The following is a 26,081-nucleotide window of genomic DNA, read 5'->3' as shown; positions in this document are numbered from 1 at the left end:
GGCATGATCTATAAACTTGGTCCTACTGTCTATTAGATGCATCTGTACTTGTCCAATCATGTGAACGATTCTCCATGGAGGTTATCCATGACTGCGGAGGTCCACTGCCAAGCTGCCTCCTATTACCTACTACTAGTAAGTTTGCACGTGCAACACACGTCTCAATTAACATGCACTATATCAAATATCTGTAATTCTAAAGAAAACTATCTACGCTATTCTCAAAAATAATTAAATGAAAATGCAATCTACATGATGATTAAGGATTATCTGAGGCGATAAGTACATCCTTTTACAAAATATTTTTTGGGATGAAAACTTAATTATTTGAAGTGTATTGTTACCATTTACACAAAAAATGAAGAGATGGTTTGAACAGTGGGCAAAAAGGGATCTTCAGACACCAAACAAGGTTTCTAAATCGACCAAAACAGCGACAACCTTCTTCATCCGGGCTCCCAACTGGTGTTGGTTCATCAACTCGACACGGAGCTTCTTGCCACCGTGAGTGATGGGCATCTAATCGCCCTGGACCCCTGGATGGCTGTAGCAAGCTCCTCTGTTAGAATCGAATCACCGGGCTTGGAGCAAGAGAGGTGTAAACACGGAGAAAATCAATACAAGCTCACTAATAATTATACAGAAACTGAAACTAATGACTGCTAGAATTCCACCATTCTACCGATGTTACAAGCACCTGAAGTCATTATTATTCCAAATAACACCACTGTAACTGAAGCAACCAACAAACTAAACTCTAGAACATCAAAGGACAATCAGATCAATCCTTCTCTGAAGCTCGCATGACAGAAATGCCAACTTCTAACCTAGTTCAAAGATACTGTATATAATAGATTGGCATCGTTATGTCTAATTTTGATACTGTATATGCAATAAATTATGCAACAAATAGAATCCAATAAATCCAGTAAATCTAATTTTCATGCTTCTATGTATATTAGTTTTTTTAGATTTAAGAGGAGAAATATTTCATGAACATTAAAAGTCCTCATGCTTAGAATTAGACGACACAAGCATTACAACTGCATTTGCTCGATCCTTGAGTGAAACCTTTCTACTCCCAAGAAAAGAAAAAGAGAAGATAAGTGTAATCTGGATGTGGCATCAATAGCATAGCTAGAAAGTATATATAGATGCAGTTGTTCGAGACTGACTAACCATTTTGCATTGAAGTTTGCAAATAAATCATTTTCATATTTGAACAAGGGGACTTGTAAACCTCTGAACCAGGAACGGACGTTTCTTTAAGATTTAAATAATAGCAGCAGAAACTCTGCATGAAAGAAACAATTCTGATGCACTGAGATAAACAACTCCAATGTACTTGTTCATATGAAGGTGATCAAGTAGATAGACCGATACAGACAACAGTAAGCATACCTCTTGTCAATCTGCACTTCAGAGCCTAGTTACTTTTTGAGCCAATATATGCATCAATTCAGGATCCTCCGCTGTATAAACCTGGTATCACGAAGAAAGGCAACAATAAGCATACCTCTTCTCACTCTGCACTTCGGAGCCTAGATTTTGTATCAATCTCAATATGAAAACTAAAGCAATATACATTGGCATACCAGGAAGAAAGGCAACAATACCCAGCAACAAATAGGCCATACACCTGAGTGCTATCAGCATCCATGTGACCTTGAAACTGCATAAGGAAATATCATAGCAAAAGTTTAATATTGTCTGATAGGACACAACAACCATGTATCTTTCTAAGGAAGTTGACAGTCAGCTTGTAAACAAAGTACCTTGCTAGTTGCAAAACAACCTTCAGTATCATCTTTGTATCATTATGTAGCAAAGCTCCCTACTTTATATTAGCCTAACAAACCTGCTGAAGCTATTTGCAGTTCTGCACAACTCCACAAAAATCACAAAAGAATTAAGAGAATTAGTATTAAAAGGAGATGAGCAGTATGCCTACAAGGATGAAATAATAGGATGGATTGACATGAACTACACACGCATCAGTACCTGAAGTTCAATATCCCAACGCCCTTAAGAATTTCTACTACTCCTGATCTGAAAGTGTTTCCAACTTAACCAAATAGGTTGTTAGCTATCTTTGGCTCTGAACAATAATGACTTATATAGACAGTTATAAGCATCAAGTTTCAAAGAATCAGAGATCAACAAGTTGCTGGCTGATCTGTCATACATGTATTTATTTTTTCAACGGTATGCTTGCACTTGGGACAAAGCTTCGAATTGGCTAGCATAAATATGTAATATATCTGCATAGATGCATCATTATTGCATTTCTTTCAATTTTTCATAAATATGTAATAGTCTATGTGAAGCAATAAACTGGGAATTAGAAGAAAAAAATCAACTGAAAATTATGTCTTATGATTTGATATAGCTTAAAAAGGATCCATTTTATGAGTTGAAACAAAGCACGTGAATGATATAGTCACAAAGATATGTCCGCCAACCTTCTTCCTCCCAGTAGACATGGAAATTAGTAGTCACCCATGTAGGATTAAGTACAGAAAAAGAAAGATGGAAAACAGAGAGCACCTTTGATGAACACGGACAACCAAGCAGCTTGGCCTTGTTCTCATCTTGGCCGGCACCCCGGCAACCTGGATGAGCGACAATCAAGAGAGCACAGTACAAAAGAACACATGTCAATGATGCCTGGGGATACTGGACTGCTGATGGACTCGGATTCTTTGGGTTCCTTCAGGTAAGCAGAACACAGTCTTCTGGTAAGCGGATTCTTTGGGATACTTCATAAGTTTGTATTGATATGTATTTACTGAAGTTAGATGAAGGCCTCGACGCTTCCCCTATTTGTGTGGTTAATGATGGTATGTTCAGTCCACATTGATGTACGATTTCTAGGAAACACTTGATATGTTTCTACAACAACAATTGCATCTCTGGTGAATGTATGTTCCTCAATACAGTACTATATTGTCAGTCAGTTGATAAAGGAAAGAAACCTGCCTGGATAACCTAATGCACATGATTCAACGTTTTGGTGGATCAAGAGCTTTCTGATCTATGTGTGATTGAGAAAAGAAACAATAGAGAGAATAGATTGAGAGAGAGAGAGAGAGAGAGAGAGGGAGAGATGTCAGGGAGCATACCCATGTTGCGGAGAAGGCATCGCTGGCAGCAGGGAGCCCGACGACGGCAGGGAGGAGAGCGCTACTCCGCGCCGCGCATCTCGCATGCGCGTCCTCGTTCGCCGGCGGCCAACCGCCTCGCGTCCATCCACGTCCCCGGCGGCGGCCACCCGGCGGAGGACGGAGCAGTTGATCTCTTGCAGGGCAGGCGTGGCGGTGCGGGTGAACTGAGGAGTGCGGCGGCGAGGCAAGGGGCGAGCGGCGGCAAGTGCGGATCTCGAACCGGCAGGGAGCTAGCGGCAGGGAGCTCCGCGTCGACGGAGGGTGCGAGGCAAGGTGCGAGCGGCGGCGCGAGGCGAGGTCGATGGGGGTGAATCGGATTGAGGCGCAGTTGCGTCTGGTAATTTTTTTTATTTTTTGGGCGTGGCGTGGGGCTGACGACGCGGATGGCAGAGTTTCGTCCGCGCACTCAAATCGCTAAACGTACTTTAATCTGGGTAAGTTATTGTTTTGACGGTTTGATGCATATACTTGAATCTAATCGTGAGGCTGTAATTGCGCTTTGTTGTTCGGTGTACGTTTGACAGGTTGCCTTAAGAAAATTAAAGTTCGCTTGTTTAATAGTAGTATAGAGTACTACTGTTGTGTGATGTGGTGTTACCACCGAGATACAAGCGCGGACGTTGGGCCTAAGTTCATCAGCCTGCTCTACTACTTTGCCTTGGACTAGAGAGATCATTTTGGGTCAGGCTTTTCACGAGCCGACAATACATCGATCTAGCCCGTGCCAATGTTCAAAGTTGCATGAGATTTAATAAATTACTTTGCTGTATCCTCTCGAGCCTAGCACCAGGCCGGGCCCATAGGCGTACAAAAGGTGCGGCCCGCACAGGGCCCATAAATTTTAGGGGCCCCAAATTATAAGGGCATTGCTATTTGTCACGTTCAGCGAGTCGAGCGTTCCAGCTCGCTGAAGCCAGCGAGCATATGGGCCGGCCCACATGCATGGGTAAGCAGCCGCCTATTTCCTGTTTTGTTTTTTTACGATTTTCACGTTTTTTCTTTTCTTTTTTACTGTTGTTTATACTTTAAAATATTCTAAATACATATATTACAAAAACACTTTTGAAAAATGTTGCATAGGAATTAAAAAATGTTGAACGAGAATTTGAATTTTTTTGAACAAGTATTAAAAAGTGTTCAATAAGTATTAAAATGTTGAACACGTATTTGACAAAATGTTGAATAAGTACTAAAAATGTTGAACGGGTATATGAAAAATGTTGAAAAAGTATTTTAAAATGTTGAACGAGTATTTGAGAAATGTTGATTAAGTATTTGAAAAAATGTAGAACTAGTATTTGAAAAGATTTTGAACAAAGTATTTCAAAAAATGTTGATCATGTATATAAAAATATTGAAAAACTATTTGAAAAATGTTGAACAAATATTTGAAAAAATGTTGAACAAAGTATTTGAAAAAATGTTCAACAAGTATTTGAAAAAAATGTTGATCATGTATTTGAAAAATGTTGAACAAATATTTGAATTTTTTTGGCCATGTATATACGAATGTAGAATGAAAACAAAAAGGGAAACCAAAGAAGAATAAAAAAACAAAGAAAAAGGAAAATGCAAAAAAACTGACAAACAAATGAAAATCTCGGAGAAGAAAAAAGAAAAAATAAAATGAAATGAAACAAACGGATAAGAAAAAACGGAGAATCAAGAGAAAAACAAAAAATCATGCTTTTCTCCTTCTAGTAGTTCGCGGCCTGCTTATTGAGCATGAACTTGCTTCTAGCGTAGCGGCAACGCTACTGCGTCCCAACCAGCTGATCGTGAGATCGATCCCACGCGAAAGATATATGAAAAATGTTGAATAAGTGTTAAAAAATGTTGAACGAGTATTTGAGAAATTTTGAACATGTATTTGAAAAATGTTGACATAAATATTAAATGTTGAACAAATATTTGAAGTTTTTTGAATAAGGGTTGGGACAACGTTCAATGTGTACACAAAAAATGCTGATCACTTATATACAGATGTTGATCAAGTATATAGAAATGTTGGTCGCTTATTAAAAAATATTGATCAGGTATTAAAAAATGTTGATCAGGCATAAAAAATGTAGAATGGAATATAAAAGGAAAGGAAAATGTTGAACAAGTATTTAAAGAAAATGTTGATCATGTATATAAAAAATGTTTAACAGGTACTTCAAAAACACTAACCAAGTATTTTAAGAAATGTTGAACATGTATATAGAAAAGTAGAATGACAAACAAAGAAAAACAAAGAAAAAACCAAAAAATGAAACAAAATAGAGAATGAAAAAGAAAAGAATAAAAAAATTGGAGAATAAAAAAGAAAGAAAATATTGAACAAGTGTTTGAATTTTTTTGGATCATGTATATAAGAATGTAGAATGAAAAACAAAAGAAAAGAAAAACAAATAGAAAGAAAAAAGAAAACAGAAAAAGAAACATAATAAACCAAAGGAAAAACAAAATGAAAAATACAGAAGAAACAAATGAAAAAACCCGGAGAAAGAAAATGAAAACCGGAGAAGGAAAGAAACCAAATAAAACTAGAAAAGGAAAAAAATCCCGAATAAAACCACTCGTGTAGTTTTAAGTACGGGGCGTCCCTAGTTATTTACATGAAACGAACTTGGGTGTGGTGGCTAGCTTAACTTGCGATCCCGCTCGATACCAGAGTTCAACCCCTACATCTCACAATTCCCAGTTTCTTCAGCGGGCGCAGCCAGTTCGATCGCTTAACGCAATAAATAGTCGCCGTGAAATTTTAATATAGGCCTAATATCTATTTCTCAAAAAAAAAAAAGAGCTCTTCCTGGGCCGCTAGTGACCGCGTGAGTCTCGGCTCCCGACCTTTTCCAGGCCGCTAGCCATCCAAGCTAGAGCCAGGCCGCTGCAGCGCTGCTCGATCGATCAGAAACAGGATCGTCACACCTAAAAAAAAGGAAACTGGATCGTCGGGACTCGGATCGATCGCAAAAGGCAAGAGCTATCGCGTCGCCGTCGCTACAGAGGATCGATCGGCGACAGCCCGAAAGCCGGTTCCGGCCAACCTGGCAGCCAGCATGGGCCATCGGCGGGAGAAGGTCACGTGGTCATCGCGGGCGCTACCAGCGCCTTCACTGCTGCCAGTAGGGGTGGAATTCGAGCCGAGTCGCTAAAGCTCGTTTCATTAACGAGCTAGCTCGACTCGACTCGCTACTGTAACGAGCTTAAATTCAAGATTGGCTCGACTCGTATAACTAACGAGGTTCCTCGTTTAGTTTGTTAAGCTCGTAAAGATATTAACATTGGACCTTACAAATACAATAAAAAGATTAACTGAGAATTTAGCATGTGCATGTGTGGTCATTGATTTTTTTACCGAGCTTAATGAGTTACCCGAGTATTCATGAGATCGGCTCGTTTAACTTGGTATGTAAACGATCTTAAACTAAAGCTCGGCTCGGCTCGTTATTCTTCGAGTTCGAGTCGATTCGAGCCGAGTCACGAGCTACTCGTTTAGCTCGCGAGCTTCGAGCTTTTTTTCCAGCCCTAGCTGCCAGTAGCTCTTCTGGCAAGGCACCGCCTTGTCATTGGTAATCTCAATCTCACCCGCAAAAAAAAAGTAATCTCAACCTCAAATTATGCTGTATCAGAGTTTTCTACATTTTTTTAGTAAACTCCTAACTGAAGATTAGCAGTAGTACCAGAGGATGGCTTTCCTAACTTCCCTCTCCCCTCCCTCCCCTCACACCGACCATGGCCGTCGATCCGCGCTGCCGGCAACTCATGCTGACGCCGTTCCACTAGAGACGGTGGTCGTGAGAAGGGCGCACGGGGCGAGGCGCTGGTCGGTTCGTCCGGGGCGCTAGATGTTAGTGCGGTGGTGGCGGGGGCGGCCGCAACCTGGTCTGGACGGGCGACATCGACAACGGTGGGCAGAACTCCTCCAACATGGACCCCAGGCGTGGGCAGTTCGACAAGGGGAGATGGGAGGCCACGCCCATGGAGTCGCAGAGTGATGGCCATCGGAACGAGAAGTGGGTTGACAACAATCAAGGCGCAGTGGGAGCTGGGATTGCTGGCCATCGACAACAACAGCAAGATCTTCGCCAGCAACAGGACCGTCGATATCAAACTCCCGGCAAGAGGAATGCCTCCCCACTAGGGGGTCGTGCTGAGGTTTGCGTTACTTGCAAAGAACCTGGGCACTTGCCCGTATGCTGTCCTAATATGTGGAAGGTGTGGTTTACACAGGCATCTTGTCCCAATCTGCAATACTGTGCTTCCTTGGGAATGTGTGGCACCAATGTGTGTATTTCATGCTAAGGGGAAGGGTTTTTATTACATATATGACTCCAGCACACCAAATCAGAACACTGATACGAATAGATTTATTGTGATCACTAGGCATGCCTCACGCAGACAGTTAGAGGAATTTTTTAACACTTACATAAATACTAATTGGAAGTGTTCTGCCAGATCAATTGGTCCTAATACTTTTGTGATGAGGTTTCCTTCACCCAGAGATGTGGATAAAGCTTGTTTCGCTGAAAGTATGAATATCAAGAGTTGTGGAGCTGTTGTGAGCTTGAGAAAGTGGTCGGAGTCTATGGGTGCCAAGGGTGTACTTAACATTGCTTGGGTCAATGTTAGCAACATTCCTTTGGATAAGAGACATGAGAAGAACATCGCTTATGTGGGCTCTTTGGTTGGGGTGACCCTAGAAATTGATCAATCCACTGTTAGCAGACCTGAATCTGTTAGAATTAAGCTGGGATGTAGAGATGCTGAGAATATTCCTGCTAAGGCTGAGGGGGTATTGGGTGGTCATTTTTATGACTTTTTTACTCTGTGGATAAGATCTTAGTGAAAAATCCCCGAAAAGAAAAAGTAGTTGTGCAACAAGATGCCGATGGGGGGGGGGGGGGGGGGGGGCTTCTCCTAAAAGAGCTAGACTTATTGCGGGTGGGCGACCTGAGGGACAGGGGGCCTCTTCATCTACTATGGGTGGTTGTTCTACCCCTTCCAATTTGGTTGAGGGACAAAAAAATTACCTATGAGGTTGGGGACTGTAGAAGAAACTGGGGAGAATATGAATGCAAATGTGAACAGTGATGAAGACCCTTCGGAGGAGGAAAGTGAGGAGGGGGACAATGAACTTCTCATTGATACTATAGCTGCAGAAAATGAAAGGGAGTAGCTGAACGAGAGGGAAAACTTATCACCTGAAAAAATGTCTTATGACAAGATTGTGGTGAATTCTATGCAAATTATCCCTAGTCCTATGAAATAAGGAAATATAAAATAACAACTTTATTATTGCCTTTAGGGCATATTTCCTTCAGTAATCTCCCGTCAACTTTTACTAGTCCATTAGAGCTTGTGATCAATGGCCTTTCCGCTCCTCTGTCCCTTGCCATGCCCCCACCTCCTCGTTTTAGCCTTGCACAGATAAGTAATGGAGATCTTTTCGATGATTGTTTTTCTTACTCGGTAGATACTGTTGGAGCATTTGAATTGATCTCCTCTACTGAAGCTAGTGATTAGTCTTGGAGTTTTACCCATGTTTGGTGCTTTGTCCGTGAGGCTTTGGGCCCGACCAGGGGGGGGGGGGGGGGGGCGTGGACCTCGCTGGGTTTCTCCAAACCCGGACCAACCAAATTGCGAGGAGGATATGCCTCTTCTAGTTTGTGTTCGTGAGGTTGGCTTGGACCCCTATGGACGACACACAACAAGATGGTCATTGAGCGATTTTTTTACGATGGGCTTCTGACTCCGTACTTAAATTCCTTGCCTTTTTGCAGCATTGACACTTGCTATCTAGATAAGGAGATCGTAGCTGACTAGGCAACATGATGGATGCGGTGAATGTAGTTGCACGCCAACTTGCCTCATCTCACTATGGACGTGATGGTGCGTCGGATGTGATGGTGTTGATTGCCTATACTTCTGTGTTTGGCTACGGAGGCGCTGCACCAGACTATGGGCGCTGATGAATGCGTATGGGTGCCATCATGCAAAGTTCTCTAGGTTGGATGGCGACGTCTTAGCTCTCAAACTTTCCCCATTTCCCATAACCTCTCGTGCACTCTTGGTTTCCATGGTGGCCTGACAGGGTGTCCTTTCCCTTGGTTGTCGACTGCTTTGTGCACCTTCCTCGACCGCACTACATCACAAGATTCCTTGTTGGGTGCCCCTAGCCTTGGTGACAGGTAGTCTTACGCTTGCATCCGCTCTCTTGTTATGTGCATCAGACGCGCGGTGGTGCCAACTTTCCATACTACTGCACCACTGATGGTGGTGCCTGAGCGTGTGGCTATGGGAGCGCTCCAACATATGGTGGACGTAGATGAATGCTTATGGGTGCGTTCGTGCATAGTGCTCTAGCTTCTGCACTGTCCTCGATCCCGCAGGATCACGCCGTTCCCTACTAGGCATAGAGAAATATGAGTCAGACATGGTGTGGGCTTACAACACGTTTAGCGCTTTTCCTATCTTTCATAGAGTGTTTCCTTGTCCCACAATATCGTTCGATGGAAGATCTCCTACTAAGGGGCTTCATGGGTCGATGTTTTATCCTTGAGAGGGGGTGGGGTTGGAGTGGCGATGGGAGCCAGGCGGTAGATAATTTGACTTATCATTGACAAACATGACCATAATATTTATATGTATCAAATACTCTATCCGTCCGGGAAAACTTGTCCTCAGCTCAGTTCATTTATAATTTTGCAAATAAACCCTTATCCTTTTATTTCTCTTGCTAATCAACCTGTCTTCCACCCCGTTGCCCGCGGGCACTGCGCGCCCCAGCCACCGTCTCCCCCGTCGCCGCGGAAATTGGAGTAACCAAATGTTCAGTCTAAGCTAAGAATTAATGGACTGGGTTGACTAACTAAACTTGAAAACTGCATTAGATACGATTCAGTATGTTTCAGAACTTCAGATTCAGTAAATAAAAATGGAGTATAGCATTGGTTGCATCCTCATCTTCTTGCATCTTGATTCAGTAAGCTTCAGAACTTTAGATTGGTTCTTGTTAGCTTGGTTGCAGCTCCATTTTGCCCTGCTCCTACTGTTAGTTCAGTAAGTTTCAGTAAGAATGGAGTATATTTTCCTGGTTGAACCAAGTTCAGACAAAGCAGGACAAATTGCATTCAGTAAAGCAAAGTTTTGAATAAATTTTTGTCAAACAAGAGGACACATCTATCACCACGTGCTCTTGGCTGAACCAAGGTCACCACAGGGTGTGATTGGAATACAAGAAAAGAAAGGTGTGTCTATGGATGACACAATCACACAGAATGGTAACCTACGGGCCATTAGTTACATATATGCACCTTCAAGCGGCACATAAATCAAAGAAGAAACTATCTGGTTCCAGTTTACAATTTTTTAGTACTGTAAATGTATTATCTAGGAGTAGAATTTTTTTTCATTTTTGAAAAAAAAGGTCAACCTGAACAGTCACTACTTCGCAGATTAGAACAAGCAAAAAAAAGAAGGCGTGACAGTTTTAATCAAGGACCAAATCTTAGACCATTGATAACAAAACAAATTACTTGAAGAAAAATAAGAATATGAGAAAATTATTTCTGTTAATAGCCTCTTCAACTTTGATGCTTGCAGCCTACAACATCTGAACCGTACAGTGCCAGCTAGCTCAAACAAGATGGAAATCAACATATTGTGGACTATATTTCTACAGTTGTATGGAACAAGGGAGCTGGGATGATTATGCATGTACTAATTCAGTCACTGATCATGTACTGATTGCCAATAAATGTATTACTGGCAATAATTTGATGCCAACCTACATGAGTTACCAATTTTCTACTGATTAAGTTTGAATTATTTGATGCCAGTATGCACAGCAAAGCAGATATCTAAATCACTTCACAACATCCACAATTATCCCCAAAGATTAGAGCTTTTTTACAGTACCCTGGTACTCCCAGAACATACCCCGGAGTACCAAACAGATCTGACCGTCCAGGGTGAAGGGCAACTTTGTTATTTCCGACTGAGGCTAAGAGCTCTCCCAGTAGGGTTACCATGCTGGAGAAAAAACAAGGACCCGGTTTCTTTGTGCATCTCGATCGAATGGCGCCGCCGCCTCATCCCGATCCATTTTCTGCTGTACGCCGCCACGATCGCTCCCCTTCCCCCTTCCTCGCACCCCCACCCCACCCTGAAACCTCTCCCGACAGCGATCATACCGATCTGCCCTCGCCGTCCCCAGTGCGAATCGCTTCTAGTCATCGCTGCCCGCTGGAGATCGACGTCCCTCCATCATTGCCCCTGTTGAGGACAGTAGGATCTGTCGACCCCTTTGGATTTTCTCACAGCAAAAAAATAGCTGATGAAATCTTGATGATCTGAAAGTGGTAGCATGGCAATTGATCGGATGATTACTAAATTTGCTGCTACATGAAGAACTCATCTGCCGTCAATGCCCTGGTAAACAAGAAACCAAAATACCCTAACGAGAAATGATGACATGGTTGATTGATTACGGTGTTGCCCCTTAGATCAGGGTACTCCATGACTTTTCAAGTCGGTACTCCGCAGGGCTACCGATGGAGCACCCAATTATGTTAGCCGTTGGATCAGCGAAAATAGACGGTCTACATTAATTCTGGGGTACAGTAAAAGAACTCAAAGATTAACAATGCCTACACCATTATAACTGAATTTTCAGTTTGGACAGTTTTTGTCAAACTAACAGTGTAAACTGAATTTTTGACAACTCTGTTGTAGCAAATGTGAAGTCCTAGATTTTCAGTTTAAACGGTTTTGTCAAACTCATAATTCCATTGTTGTAGCAACTCTGAAAACAGTCCGAGATTTTTGACAATGTAAATGGACTTCACAGTCCCAGATTTTTGACAACTCTAAATGGCCATCAAGAAATGAAATATTATACTATTGTCTGCTCAGTGTAAGATCTATGTTGAATAGGTTGAAGTTCTGTCCATACTACAAATATCCACTTTTTGGGAAGCAGCAAACTTGGAATCACCAATGAAGATTCAAACAGGAAGACAACAGCATATTTGACTTTCATAAAAGCACTTCCGTATTTTGACCATTTATATATATCAAGTATATACACCATCGACTCAATTTCAGTCTTCTTTAATCTCTAACTGAAGCAAATGACAGAAGCTTAAGCTTAAGCATCTACAGACACAGAAAATGCAAAACAAATCTCACATAAAACGGGCCCAAGTCAGATATGTTTCTGATAGGAAACAATAACCATAGGTAAATACATGCATTATTCTCCTGTCAGAAGGTACTTAGTTGTACTCCAAGTGGTACTGGGACATGAAACTAAGCCATTGAAATTTTCAAAACAGAATAGATGATAACACCAGTGTAGGCCATGAACAAAATTACAAAGAAGAACATAATCAAGCATAACCCACCTCGACCGAAGCAATGGTTGATCAACAGCAGGAACCTGAACCTCGTGATGCTAGACCATATAAATGTGGTTACCCTTTTATTTCCCCTGTCTAACCAGAAGTAGTTATCTGGACAAAATAGGGAGGCAAACTTCAACAAATCAGTTCTTAGTAATTATAGAATGCCCTGTATGAAAGGAAGTAAAATCAAGCATGTATGTGCTCTAACTTTCATAACTGCTAGTAAACCCAGTAACTAACTTTATATACCAGAGTGTACGATTCTCAAGTTTAGCGTGCACCTGAAACCTGACGGAGTTTGCTTGGGCGTCCCTCTCAATGGCCAACCTAGAACATAAGCATCAACCATGTGCGCCTCCCCCATGCACTCCACAAGCATCTAAAAAGATGGAATTGACATCAGCCATAAATCACAAGTTCTTGGCAAAGAAAATAGAACCCTACAAACAAGCCAGTGTTTTCAAATTAAGTTTGGCAACAGACACAACTTTAAATCATCAGTAAGCAACTACCAAAAAGTCAATGGTAGAGACCGCAACCCCAGCGCTGAGCAACCATCCAAAGCAGCCCTACATAGCAGCAGCACCGGCGCAAGAACGGCGACGACGCGAGCGCAGCAGGCAGCAAGCTCATAAGAAAGGAGAGGACAACCACCCAAGGTGTGGAGGCGGCCCACCACTATTATGTGCAACAAACCTTAACTGGCCAACATCTAAAATAGTTGCCATATCGGCAAGGAAGGAACAACCAACACAAAGACACATTAGTTTGTCCATACACATGTAAATAAAACAAGTTGAGAAGGAATTAACAGGCTATAGAAGTACATGTAGCCATTCGGAGAAAACAACTGACTAGCACATAGAACTAAAGATGCATGGACGGGCAAAAAAAATTGAATCACCGGTGCGTACCTCTCAGACGACGACACCTCTCGAATCAGACAAACCTGTCTAGGAGGCGATGATGTTACAACCAACGGCGAGCAAGACCTGCAAAATAATAGATCGAGCCTACACATCAGCCCATGCTCAAAGAAGCCAGGACAACTGGGAGAAGGCATATTGAGGAAATGGAAATGGAAACATATCGTCTGAGGAGAGAATGGATACGGCAGCGCCACCCTCTCCTCAACTGAGACTTCTCCACAAGCCGGATGGTGGGGTTACGACAGTAGGGAAGGAGAGGAAGGGGGCCAGGGAGGGGATGTGAGAAATTACCTTTGCCATGAGGAGTCACAGGTCGTCCTCGTCACCTATCCCGCTCCGCCGCGGATCCGCGTCTCCGGCGCCAATGCCTAACCACAGAATGTATTGGTGGATGTTCTATCTAGTGTTCCCCGGAATATTGCCTTTCGACATATTGCCTTTCAAGAGAAAACATGTATTACATGTGGATGTTCTATCTAGTGTTCCATGTAACATTGCCTTTCGACAGTCGACTTGTCTTCAGTTAGTGCATCATCTAATGGCAGTCAACCTCACACAGGATCCAAATGCTGGACTAAACTAATCTAGTATCACGGTGACTACTTGTTAGCCATGAAAGCCAAATTTTGCGCACCAATGTATTATCATAGACAAAAGACTAGCCAACTAACCTGTAGATGCCCAATGGGCATTCTGAACCTGAATTCGATGAACTAAGTATTATCACGTACAAACAACATATCTGGATCTTATTCTTACCCTAACGACACACATCTAAATATTAAACATATTGTACCAGTTATAACAATGTATGGGTGGGATACTGCCAGTATCTTATGGAAATTTTCACATGAAGATATTCATATAATCGCACAAGGGGTGCTACATTTAGACTTTGAAGTTTCACTAATTATGTTTCTTATATCATTTATTTTACTTTACCTTACATGGCTAGGAAAAGCAACCAGTCAATGGAGCACTAGCCCATCTTTCTTGGGTTGATCGACATATTTCTATTCTATGACTTGTATTCTTGAGTGCACAGGTTCAACTCCATAAGATTTGATGTTGATCAGGCCAAGAGAAAATTTTGCCTCTTTCCCAGTGCCTTCTATTCCTTGAAACTCTTCATATTTCTGTTGTTTGTAACTGCCTCTAGATAGGCTACTAAATATGTGTTTAGCTTTAGCCGTCCAAGACTACCACTGCAAGATGCATGAAATGAATGTTTTGAACTGATCATTTCTTACATGTTTCAATCAATTAGCTAGTTTATGATTAAATTTATCCAGCTTAATTACTATAGATGGAAATAGCCCATTCAGTTTGCACTCATGAAATGTGCTGATGTCCTAGTTAAGTAACTCATTTTTAGGGAGCATGTGGTAGTTAACCGGGAACTAATTAAAACTAGTGAGTTGCGCTTAGAGGAGATAGGAGCGGGGAACTTAGTGTCGAGCACATCTCTCACTCAATCTATCAGTGGGTGATTGCAAGTACGAGGCAGTCAATATCGCACAAAGTACAACAACAAGGTAAATTTTGTATAGTTAAACTCTAGAAGAAAATTTCAAATAGATGAAACAAATCAAGATTGTGTGTCCTTAGTAGTTACATTCATTATCTAAAGATACTAAACTCCGTCTATTTCAAAGATCTTATGACGTTCTAGATCTCAGAAGATGGATTGCTAGCCCCCTCCATTAGAAAACTGAGTGGCACCAAAGGCACATATTGTGTGTTACGAAGCGTTTACAGAGGGTTTCCTTCGTGTGATGTCTTCCTTTCCTAATGTCTCCTATTCTCAAGCTGATCTATCTCTTTTTTTTCTTACATTCTACTACCTCCAGTCCTAATTATAAGATGTTTTGGATACTTCAATATGGACTATATACAGACTGAAATGAGTGAACAAACACACCAAAACACGTCTCTATCATTCGATACAAAAAAGTTGGAACATCATATAGTTCGGAACAGAGAGATAGTATCTAAGAGTTGATGCAGGACAAAAGGTAGGTGCCAATTCAAATGATTCATCATGCAAAGAACATACTCGATGTATGGCTCTTGGTGTATAAATTTGTGAGCCAATCGTGTGGTTGCTAGAACATTTATATCGGATTAATTACGTGCGGTTTTTTTATTGAAGCTCTTTTACATATAATTCAGTGTTATCTAGCAGTAGAATGGTAAAATTTGTGTAGCATGAATCGTCATCAAACCATGGATATGGTTAAGGATTTCTTCGATTCTTTGCTCCAAAAGATATAAATCTTCTATTTATAAGCAGATATCAAGTCGCTAGTCAGCTTGTCTAACCAATCGCTGCAACTAACAAACTGCTAGTTGAAAAATTGAAAAATAGCGAGTACTAGGGTGCAAGATATGGGTGATTCTCACATGTAACCTAATCAACACAAATTGGGTGAATGATATTGACAAATAATATAAAGGTTAATGTTTGTGGGCTGCATGACTTGCTTTATTTGTCAAACTATACAATTCTACTACGTTCATGCAAGCTCAAGGCACACTACTAGAAAAACAGTACTGGTTGATTGATCATCACAGATGGGAGAGGAAAACCGGTACTATTTAGTACCAATGGTCACCTTGCTCCCCATCGAAGTTAGAGTTATGAAGACAAACCTTGGAATCGAAAGGGTTTAGGCTTAGTAGAACTAAAACCGAGTACATGATGTGCGGTTTCAGTACTACTAGGTGTGAGGAGGAGGAGGTTAGCCTTGATGGCCGGGTGGTACCTCGGAAGGACACCTTTCGGTATTTGGGGTCAATGTTGCAGGAGGATGGGGGTATTGATGAAGATGTGAACCATCGAATCAAAGCCGGATGGATGAAGTGGCGCCAAGCTTCTGGCATTCTCTGTGACAAGAGAGTGCCACAAAAGCTAAAAGGCAAGTTCTACAGGACGGCGGTTCGACCCGCAATGTTGTATGGCGCGGAGTGTTGGCCGACTAAAAGGCAACATGTTCAACAGTTAGGTGTGGCGGAGATGCGTATGTTGAGATGGATGTGTGGCCACACGAGGAAGGATCGAGTTCGGAATGATGATATACGAGATAGAGTTGGGGTAGCACCAATTGAGGAGAAGCTTGTCCAACATCGTCTGAGATGGTTTGGGCATATTCAGCGCAGGCCTCCAGAAGCTCCAGTGCATAGCGGACGGCTAAAGCGTGCGGAGAATGTCAAGAGAGGGCGGGGTAGACCGAATTTGACATGGGAGGAGTCCGTTAAGAGAGATCTGAAGGATTGGAGTATCACCAAAGAGTTAGCTATGGACAGGGGTGCGTGGAAGCTTGCTATCCATGTGCCAGAGCCATGAGTTGGTTACGAGATCTTATGGGTTTCACCTCTAGCCTACCCCAACTTGTTTGGGACTAAAGGCTTTGTTGTTGGTGTTGGTCACCTCGCTCCCCATCAGTGCTGTCATCATCAAATGGAACATTGTTAGCAAAAAAGACACCACCGTGAGCTGGAATTGTGTACATTATTACCATCGGACTCTATACTAGGCCTTCACTAGTTAAATACACGATAGAGATGAGACGCATATTAGGCTCACAAGTGTTGAATTATTTGCAATCAAAGATTCCACCTCACCTCCCTATAGCATATAAAACCCCTACTTATCCTAATTTTCCTTTAGCTTACCCTTAGTCCCCTCCTATACCATTTCTCCCCACAACACACCCTCTCACTCCCTTCTCCCATTTTCTTCCGATCCACTCTCTCTGTGCAACCGATTCGCAAGTGTAGATTTCATAATTGTTTGCAAGGAAGAAAATTCACATCTTAAGAAGGCCACACAATGAAAAAGTAGTAGAAAACTAAAAAAATGTAAGGAAAATATGCGAGGGTGCATGCTTTGGTCCAAACTTGACTTCCGAAATTATGCGGGGCACTTAGTGTCGAACACATCTCCTGCTCGATCTTTGGTGGGTGGGTGCAAGTACGTTGGCTAGGCGGTCGATACCGCACATAGTACAACAACGACGTGAATTTTGTATAGTTAAACTCTGAAAGGAAATTGCAAAGAGACGAAACAGATGGAGGTTGTGTATCCTTAGTACGTAGATTCATTACCTAAATAGACTAAACATATGTTATAGCTTCAAAGATCTCACAATTCTTACACCGTAGAAGCTGGAATGGTAGCCTGTGCCACTAGAAAATGAAGTGGCATCGCAGCAACATACATTTTGTTACGATGCGTCTGCTTCCTTCAAAGCCTTTCTTTCCAGATGTCTCTTCAAAACAGGCTTTCGCCCCTTATATATATAAAGCAACATGGCACAATACAGTGCATGGCCGAGCAATACAATATGATGAGAAGGCTCTCTTACAAGGCAGAATAAAAGATATAACAAGAAATCTAGAGCTAGCCTAACACACAGGATTTGCCGTCGCACAAACGCCCCCCGCATGTATGGGTTTCACTGTATTTCACCACGAGCACCAACTCGTTCTCCTCAGCGACTCACACAGGGGGAGAGGGTTTTATACCCGAGCGCACGGACATGCCTGAGCTGCTCCACGACTCACCCACCTCCCACTCGCCGCGCCCACCCATCGCGCTCTGACGCGATCGCCGCGGCCACTCCACAAGCCCTACGCGGCCCACGCCCTGGTCCTTCGCTAACTGAACCCACGCACACGCGCTAACTCACGCACACACGCACACCTACACTTGGGCGCGCACGCACGCACCCAAGTTCGCTCCGGCCCGAGCCCGACGCGGCCCCTGCGCGCATGCACGCGCTTGCCGTGTGCAACCCTAGCCGAGGCTTATTGCCTAGATTTCACCCCCTTAAGCCAAGGCTCAGAGGAGGCCACCGTCCTCGACTGCCGGCGTCCGCCATCATCGCATGCTCCGCCGCCGCCGCCTTGCGCAGCTGCGGGCAATCCCGCTTGAAATGGCCCCGTTCGCCGCACTTGTAGCAGCGGCCGCGTTTGTTGCCGCCGAAGCCCAACGCCTGGCTGCGCGTGTCGTCGTCGTCCCGCGCTCCGCCTGGCTGCCGCTCCTGCGCTCGCCACTGCGCCGCCGTGTACAGAAGCTGCCCATCCGCCCGCTCGCCGCTGCTTTGCCCACGGCGCCGCACCCACTACTAGGAAAAGGGCTATAGATAATATGGACAACTATATACTAATGGCGCACCATGTGTTGGTACGCCATTAGTGTCCAAATACTAATGGCGCACCACATCTACGGTGCACCACTACTAACATTTTTTTTTTCAAAACTAGTAATGGCGCACCAAGGGATAGTGCGCCATTACTAGCGCACCACACCCTCGGTGCGCCACTACTAATTTTTTTTATTTTTTTCAAAACTAGTAATGACGCACCAGGGGACAGTGCGCCATTACTAGTTAAACTTGTAATGGCGCACCACGTGCGCCACTACTAATATTTTTTTTTCAAAGTTAGTAATGGCGCACCATGGGTGTGGTGCGTCATTACTAACTTTGCCCAAAAATTCCACCGAATGCACACCCCCCACCCCCGACCGCCTTTTCAGTTTAAAAATAATAAAAGAAAATGATGGAAATGTCAAAAAAATAAAATAAAATAAGTTTCCCATGTGATATGTGGTCTAGTTGTTGGGAAAATTTACAAATATGAATTTCGACTTTATTTGCAAAATCTCTCTGTAATTTGTAAAATGGGCATAACTTTTGCATACGAACTCGGATTAAAAAGTTTTATATATGAAAAATCATCTACTCAAAAAGTTACATACGAATTGAACCGGGGAAACCCCATTCAACATCTTCAAAATCTCCAAAAACCTAACATAACGAAAGATACGGGGCTTTTAAGATCTAGAGGGGGGAAATAAAAAAAATTCAAACTTACTAGTGGCGCACCATTTGCTAGGTGCGCCACTAGTAACAGAAAAAAATTGGTTTCAAAAAAACTTTTTTTTTTGGAATTTTTTTTCAAAATATGATACGTAATATGACCGGGAAGTTTGAAATATTTTTTCAAAATTTCATCACACTCATGAACAAAGTCCTAGACATCAACAAGGTTTAATAGGATTGATATGATAGATATATCAACAAGTGCTTGTGAAGTGAGCTGGTGGTGGGGTTGGATAGAACTTTGAAGTTAAGTGTGCTTGGGCTGGAGTAGTGTGAGGATGGGTGACCTTTTGGGAAGTTTGACCACGGAGTACGATTTGAAAAAAATATTTTTGAAAAAAAAATGTTAGTAATGGCGCACTTCTATGTGGTGTGTCATTACTAAGTCAGATAGTAATGGCGCACCGTGTGGTGTACTAATGGCGCACTGCCTGGTGCGCCATTAGTAAAAAACTCTAATGGCGTGATGCTAGTGGCGCACCTGTAGTGCGCCATTAGTAGGCAAAATATGTGCACCACTAGCAGGCCTTTTCCTAGTAGTGACCCGCTCGTCGAATGCGCGCAGCCACCCGAGCGCCTCGTCGTACGTCAGCTCCTCGAGGACGCAGAACTGTTCGATGCCGGCGACAACGGGGAAGAGTCGGTCCGGCACCGTGTCCGGAGCTTCTTCACCAGCTCCGTCTCGCCCAACGTCTCGCCTAGGCCAGCGAATTACAAGTCTTCCCGCGTACGCGTCCAGCGACTCGCCGTCCTCCATCTTCAGCCGATCAAGCTCGCCGCGCAGCGTCGCTCTCCTCGTCGCGCGCACCCGCTCGGCCCCGACGAACCTCACCTTCAGGGAGTCCCATACCTCCCTGGCGGTGGGCTTCGTCGCCACCGAGAGCAGCACGTCCTCCGGCAGCCCCGACAGGAACATCGCCCGCGCCGTCTTGCACTTTTTGCCATTCACCGCCGCGTCGCCCGCCGGCGCCACCGCCTCCCGCAGCGTGTGGGCATCAAGGATCGCCTGTGCCTTGATCGCCCACACGGTGTAGCCGTCCGGCGCGAGCACCGGCATCCCCATGGACACTGATCCGCCCGCGCTGCCTCTGCCATGTGGAACCAGAGCCATCGACGCCGGCGATCTCCCTCACCTCGCTCCATCACCTCTCTCTGATACCAATTGTTGGTGCAGCGGGCTACGACACACGACGGTGATCACCGGAGACAAGCTCGGCAGGGAGGAGAAGGAACACACAGGATTTGCCGGCGCACGAACGCCCCCCCCCCCCCCCCCCCGGCACATACGGGTTTCACTGTATTTCACCACGAGCACGAACTCGTTCTCCTCAGTGACTCACACAGCGGGGAGAGGGTTTTATACCCAAGCGCACGGACATGCCCGAGCTGCTCCACGACTCACCCACCTCCCACTCGCCGCGCCCTGCACGCTCTGGCTCGTGCCCGCCCATCGCGCTCTGACGCGATTACCGTGGCCACTCCACGCGCCCTACACGGCCCACACCCTGGTCCTTCGCTAACTGAACCCGCGCACACGCGCTAACCCACGCACACACGCACACCTACACTTGGGCGCGCACGTACGCACCCAAGTTCGCTCCGGCCCGAGCCCGACGCGGCACGCGCTCGCCGTGTCCAACCCTAGCCGAGGCTTATTGCCACAGCATACGCAACGCGGCCTGGATCTTACTTACCGTGGAGGGCGTATTTGGAGAGGTGCAACTCGAACCGTGCGGCCGCGTCTGTGGCGGTGTCATCGGCAGGGAGCGGCGGCCTGCGCCCTCGGCGGCATAGGCGGCGACGGCGGCACACGCGAGGTCGGCCACGGTGGCGTCGGCGCCCAGCAGCACGTGCACCGGCCAAAGGCTCCGCTCCACCGTGACGTTTAACAGCAGCCGCGTCAGCCGCGGGGCCGGCCTCTCCGACAGGGCCGCCACTGGGTGGCCCAGCAGCGCCTCCACCGCGGCTGGCACGTGCAACTGAGCTCCTCATGGCCGGCCGGGACGGAGAGAGAAATCAATTAAGATTGTGCGTACGTACTCGTGGGTTCTAAAGGCGCGAGAGAGTGGACCGTTGTCTGCCTGACTGTTGTTTGCACTGACACTGACAACTTATATATATGCATGTATAGGCTTTGTGTACGTGGCTACGTGGCTACGTGGTGGGTAGTGATAGTGAGCAAATTCGATATGGTATTGGTCGCGGTCGCAGGGTAGAAGACGACGACTGAATCAGTGCTGGGTCGTGATAGGTGGAGGGAGCGAAGAGGCACGTACGAACGATACGAGGCTACGGGGCGCGGGATGACGGCAAATACGACGGCGTCGATGGAGTTCAACCGGGGGAGGCGTTAGCTGACTCTGGCTATGCGGTGATCGGTCGTTGTAGCGTGCTTCGATTGGGGTACGTGCTGGACGGCCGGGGGCACGGCGGCCGGGGCGGCGAATGTACGTCCACGTCCTCCCCAAGACTCGAACGGAATTCATTACGGAAATGGCCCATGATTGATCGGGGTACGTGCTGGATGGCCGGGGGCACGGCGGCCGTGACGACGAATGTACGTCCACGTCTTCCCCAAGACTCGAACAGAATCCACTATATATGGAGACTGCCCATGATGGATCGCCTAACTGACAAAATGGGACACGCAGTTTTAGGAGCATGAAGAACCTGTCCAGTCCAGTCTGGCTTCCCGATTGATTGCAATATTTTTGTTGATAACTTATCAAGCTGACCACTTGGTGGCTGCCCCATTGTCTGATCCCTAAAGCAGTTGGATCCTGCATGAGGGCACGATAAATTTTAAGTTTTAATTTTTGAGACGTGCAATTTTGCATCTGAAATTTACAATTTTATCGGCCACTCATATCAAGTTTCAGAGTTGAAACTTTAAACATGTTTTTTCGGCCGTGGGTACTAAAGTTATGATTTTGGCGGTCGCTCGTACTAAGTTTTAAAAGTTGGAACTTAACAGAATTTTTAAAAAGTCATCAAAAGGTATTCAAATTGGATTTTATTTGAAAGCCTTCGTTACGAGAAACACAAATATAAAAACATAATTTAATTTGGATTTTTCATTCAAAAGATATGCAATGTTGAAAATCGAAAGCCAAAAGGAAAAACACGCTTGAGGGGCTTGGTGCCCCCGCACCTGCGTGTCACAAATCCTTTCCCTAGCTTGTCCCGGACTTCAATTAAACTCCCATTTCTTGGTGCATTCTGTTTTTCCCTTTCAACATGTCCTTTTGCGATCTTGTAACTTTTTTTTGTTGTTTTCATTGAAAAAGGCAGATGACCGGTTTTAAAATAACTTTGCGATTGGTTTAATTTGATCGCTCGAGCTCTCTTCGTGCAGGTCCAACTTTGATAAGTTAGATTGAACCACACAGATTGGCGCATTTACCACGAAACATAATGGCTACATTCGACAAACATGAGCTGGATGGGGCAATTTTGCTGGGAGTTGGTGCTTTGAAAGTGGGGGAATAAAAAGCCGAAGATATGAAGGGTCCATGGTTGGCCCCACAAGACAAAGCACACGAATTGACATGAAATCGTATACAATGGACAAAGCAAAACCCTCCCCATGCAGCAAAACCTGGAGATGCCTAGGAAAATTAAAATGTGGCAGTTTTTTTGTCGGACCGGCGGTTATTTTGCCGGATGTCTCTGTTTGCTAGAGATGCTCTGACTCCTGACGTCTCCTATTCCCTACAACTTATCTATTGCATCCACTTTCCGCTTGTCTCATCTAGATTTTTACTCTAATATTGGCCTTTTCCACCCATGACCATTTGATATGATAGCTATAGAAAAGTTCATGTCGCCTAAATATATAAGGGGAGCGCTAGCAATCAGACTACTGGTAGTTGGCTTTCATCAGACTAGTGCTGCATCGTTGGATTGAAGTCTTGGGCGTCTGATTGGAGACGTGGGCCTTGGTAGTTTGCATGTGCTAGTGTACTAATTACTACGTTTTGTTTCTGTCAATTACTCTCAGCAAATCACGCCAATAGCACTAATTGTGTTCTTACTGCTTCATTCGTGCTTCAAAATCAGCATGGCGGAAATTGTGCATCTGGCAATCCTTGTGAACATCGGATGCATGTTTTTTTTTTTGCGAGGATCTGATGCATATTCTCGTAACATAGAAAATCATATCAATTCATTTTGCTTCTAATGTCTAGCAAATTTGCTTCCATATCAACTGGTGGTTGTTTCAATTTTGTGTGATCTGTGTCCAACATGACAATTTATTTTGCATCATGTAACCACCATGTAGACGGCTTACTTCCAATATTACAATTTCATGCTTCCATCAAACATTTTTTTTACCATTTGTCACGGACTCTTTCATACAAATTAAACTGGAAATTCTTCCTTGGCCTAACTGTACGTATACCTAAGCTAATACCACATACACATTCATCCAGAGGATCTCGCAGACCGATCAACCAAAGAAGGATCCAACGTCAGTTATATATACTCCACATATGCCGACATGCCAACTCGTTTTACATGGCACACACTACTTTCCTTGAACAAGCAGATGATGATCTGATCTCTGGCTCGACCTGGTGGCGCAGAGGAAGAAGTTGCGAGAGCCCAGGTCCACCACCTTTGCGTCCGGGTCCAGAGCTGCATCAACGGAAGCTTGATCAATTCAGGCCGCCGGGGAGGTTTAAAGGAGAAACTGGAAGAAAGGCGTACGCAACGCGGCCTGGATCTTACTACTTACCGTCAAGGGCATACTTGGAGAGATGCAGCTCGAGCCGCGCGGCCGCGTCGGTCGCGCCATCGGCCGGGAGCGGCGGCCTGCGCCCCTCGGCGGCATAGGCGTCGACCGCGGCACGTGCCAGGTCGGCCACCGTGGCGTCAGCGCCCAGCAGCACGTGCACCGGCCACAGGCTCCGCTCCACCATCACGTTCACCAGCAGCCGCGTCAGCCGTGGCGCGGGCCTCTCCGACAGCGCCGCCACCGGGTGGCCCAGCAGCGCCTCCACCGCGGCCGGGACGTGCACGGAGCTCCGCATGGCCGGCCAGGACAGGACAGAGAGAGTAATCAATCAAGGTCGATCGACGGTGCGTACATACGTGGCTTCTAAAGGCGCGAGAGAGTGGTCCGTTGTCTGACTGACTGATGTTTGCACTGGCACTGTATCTGGCAACCTATATATATGTACAGAGACTATGTGTGCTTGCTGAGTGCTGGGTAATGGTAGTGAGCAAATTCGATATGGCATTGGTCGCGGTCGCAGGGTAGAAGACGACGACTGAACCGGTGCTGGGTAGTGATAGGTGGAGGGAGCGAAGCGGCACGTACGAACGATGCGAGGCCACGTGGCGGGGGATGACGGAATGCACGACGGCGTCGATGGAGTTAAACCGGGGGAGGCGTTAGCTTACTTTGGCTATGCGGTGATCGGCTGTTGTAACGTGCTACGATCGTGGGTACGTGCTGGATGCCCGCGAGCAGGGCGGCCGGGTTGACGAATGTACGTCCACGTCTTCCCCAAGACTCGAACGGAATCCACTATGGTGACGGCCCATGATGGATCGCCTAACTGACAAAATGGGCAGGGTAGGCTAGCTTGTCGCAGGACACTCAGACCTTGTATAATGAAAGGTGCTTAGAGGAGGTGCTTAGAGAAATAAATCAAAATTTCCTTAAGCACTGGTGCTTATTTGTACAGGATAGATGCTTAACTAAGCGTCTCTCCTGTAGAAATAGGCACCGGTCACTAGTAGAAAAAGGGTCATTTGTCCCGGTTCATAAGGTCCATCTATCCCGGTTGGGGAACCTGGACTAAAGGGTCGTTACTAATGCCTAGGCCTTTAGTCCCGGTTCTTATACTAACTGGGACAGATGGGCCTCCACGTGGCCGGTGCTGCGAGCCCAGGCAGGAGGCCCTTTAGTCCCGGTTGGTGGCACCAACCGTGACCAATAGGCATCCACGCGTTAGCTGTTCAGGGGCTAGGGTTTTTGTTTTTTCTTCTGAAAAGGGGTGGATTTGGGGGTTTTGTATGGTTAATTAAGGTGTTTCATATATTGTGTTAGGTAGCTAATTAATTAATAGAGAGAAGTGTCCTCTCTTATCTCCGTGCTTGGTCGACGCTACGTACTATACATAGAGAGGCCCTCGACACGCTAGCTAGTAAGAAAATGAAGGAAACCATTAAGTACAGAAGTTCGTCATGCATACCGAGGGAAGTGATCGACCTCCCCTTCTCCGAGAGATTGGTCGAACAACAAGTTTTCGTATTATCTATCCGACGCTACTGGCTACATACATATACAATATGTAAGATCTCTTACAATCCCCTAGTATTTGAACTCAACTTCCACATGGTATTCTCCGGCTTTATTGATGACGTGGTCAAGAAAGAATCCCGCCAATTCCTCTTGAATTGCTTTCATGCGATCTTGTGGTAGGAGTTCATTCCGCATCTGCCACGTCTAATTTGAAGAAGGGGGTTAATACATATATATGAATGAAACTCAACAGAAATGATGGTGTAATAAAATGAAATTGTGAATATTATTGCTTACGCACTTCATATTGTCTTTTAGAGTAGCCCCGCTTACCTTTGCAAGTCGCGTTATAGATGAACTCGCACACGTAGTGTCCACAGTAATCATTACCTTATTCCTGCCACAAGCACTTTACGAGAAATAGAGGTCAATCAAACTGATAATGAAGCATTATA

The 26,081-nt window shown here is 44.9% G+C and overlaps 3 protein-coding genes across 3 annotated transcripts; all 3 read right to left on the bottom strand.

Annotated features, from left to right (window-relative positions):
* Positions 1-249: 249 nt before the first annotated feature.
* On the bottom strand, positions 250-6,217 carry LOC109749074 (uncharacterized). The gene is made up of 9 exons (XM_073503575.1): positions 6,197-6,217; positions 3,123-3,578; positions 2,548-2,612; positions 2,002-2,049; positions 1,776-1,879; positions 1,596-1,672; positions 1,402-1,482; positions 1,180-1,294; positions 250-581 (listed from the first exon to the last, which is right to left on the bottom strand). Exons 1-5 carry the CDS (start codon positions 6,215-6,217, stop codon positions 1,840-1,842), a joined length of 630 nt encoding a protein of 209 aa, XP_073359676.1. The 3' UTR covers positions 250-581; positions 1,180-1,294; positions 1,402-1,482; positions 1,596-1,672; positions 1,776-1,839.
* Positions 6,218-18,308: 12,091 nt separating this feature from the next.
* Positions 18,309-20,484, bottom strand: LOC109749058 (uncharacterized). The gene is made up of 2 exons (XM_020308055.1): positions 19,918-20,484; positions 18,309-18,611 (listed from the first exon to the last, which is right to left on the bottom strand). Exons 1-2 carry the CDS (start codon positions 20,482-20,484, stop codon positions 18,309-18,311), a joined length of 870 nt encoding a protein of 289 aa, XP_020163644.1.
* Positions 20,485-23,608: 3,124 nt separating this feature from the next.
* LOC109749072 (uncharacterized protein At4g22758-like) lies at positions 23,609-24,600 on the bottom strand. Its single transcript, XM_020308064.4, has 2 exons — positions 24,112-24,600; positions 23,609-24,011 (listed from the first exon to the last, which is right to left on the bottom strand). Exons 1-2 carry the CDS (start codon positions 24,404-24,406, stop codon positions 23,902-23,904), a joined length of 405 nt encoding a protein of 134 aa, XP_020163653.1. The 5' UTR covers positions 24,407-24,600; the 3' UTR covers positions 23,609-23,901.
* Positions 24,601-26,081: the final 1,481 nt, after the last annotated feature.

The sequence above is a fragment of the Aegilops tauschii genome, chromosome 7, assembly GCF_002575655.3.
Source record: "Aegilops tauschii subsp. strangulata cultivar AL8/78 chromosome 7, Aet v6.0, whole genome shotgun sequence".
Taxonomy (NCBI): Eukaryota; Viridiplantae; Streptophyta; class Magnoliopsida; order Poales; family Poaceae; genus Aegilops; species Aegilops tauschii.
This window is presented reverse-complemented; position numbering and strand designations above follow the sequence as displayed.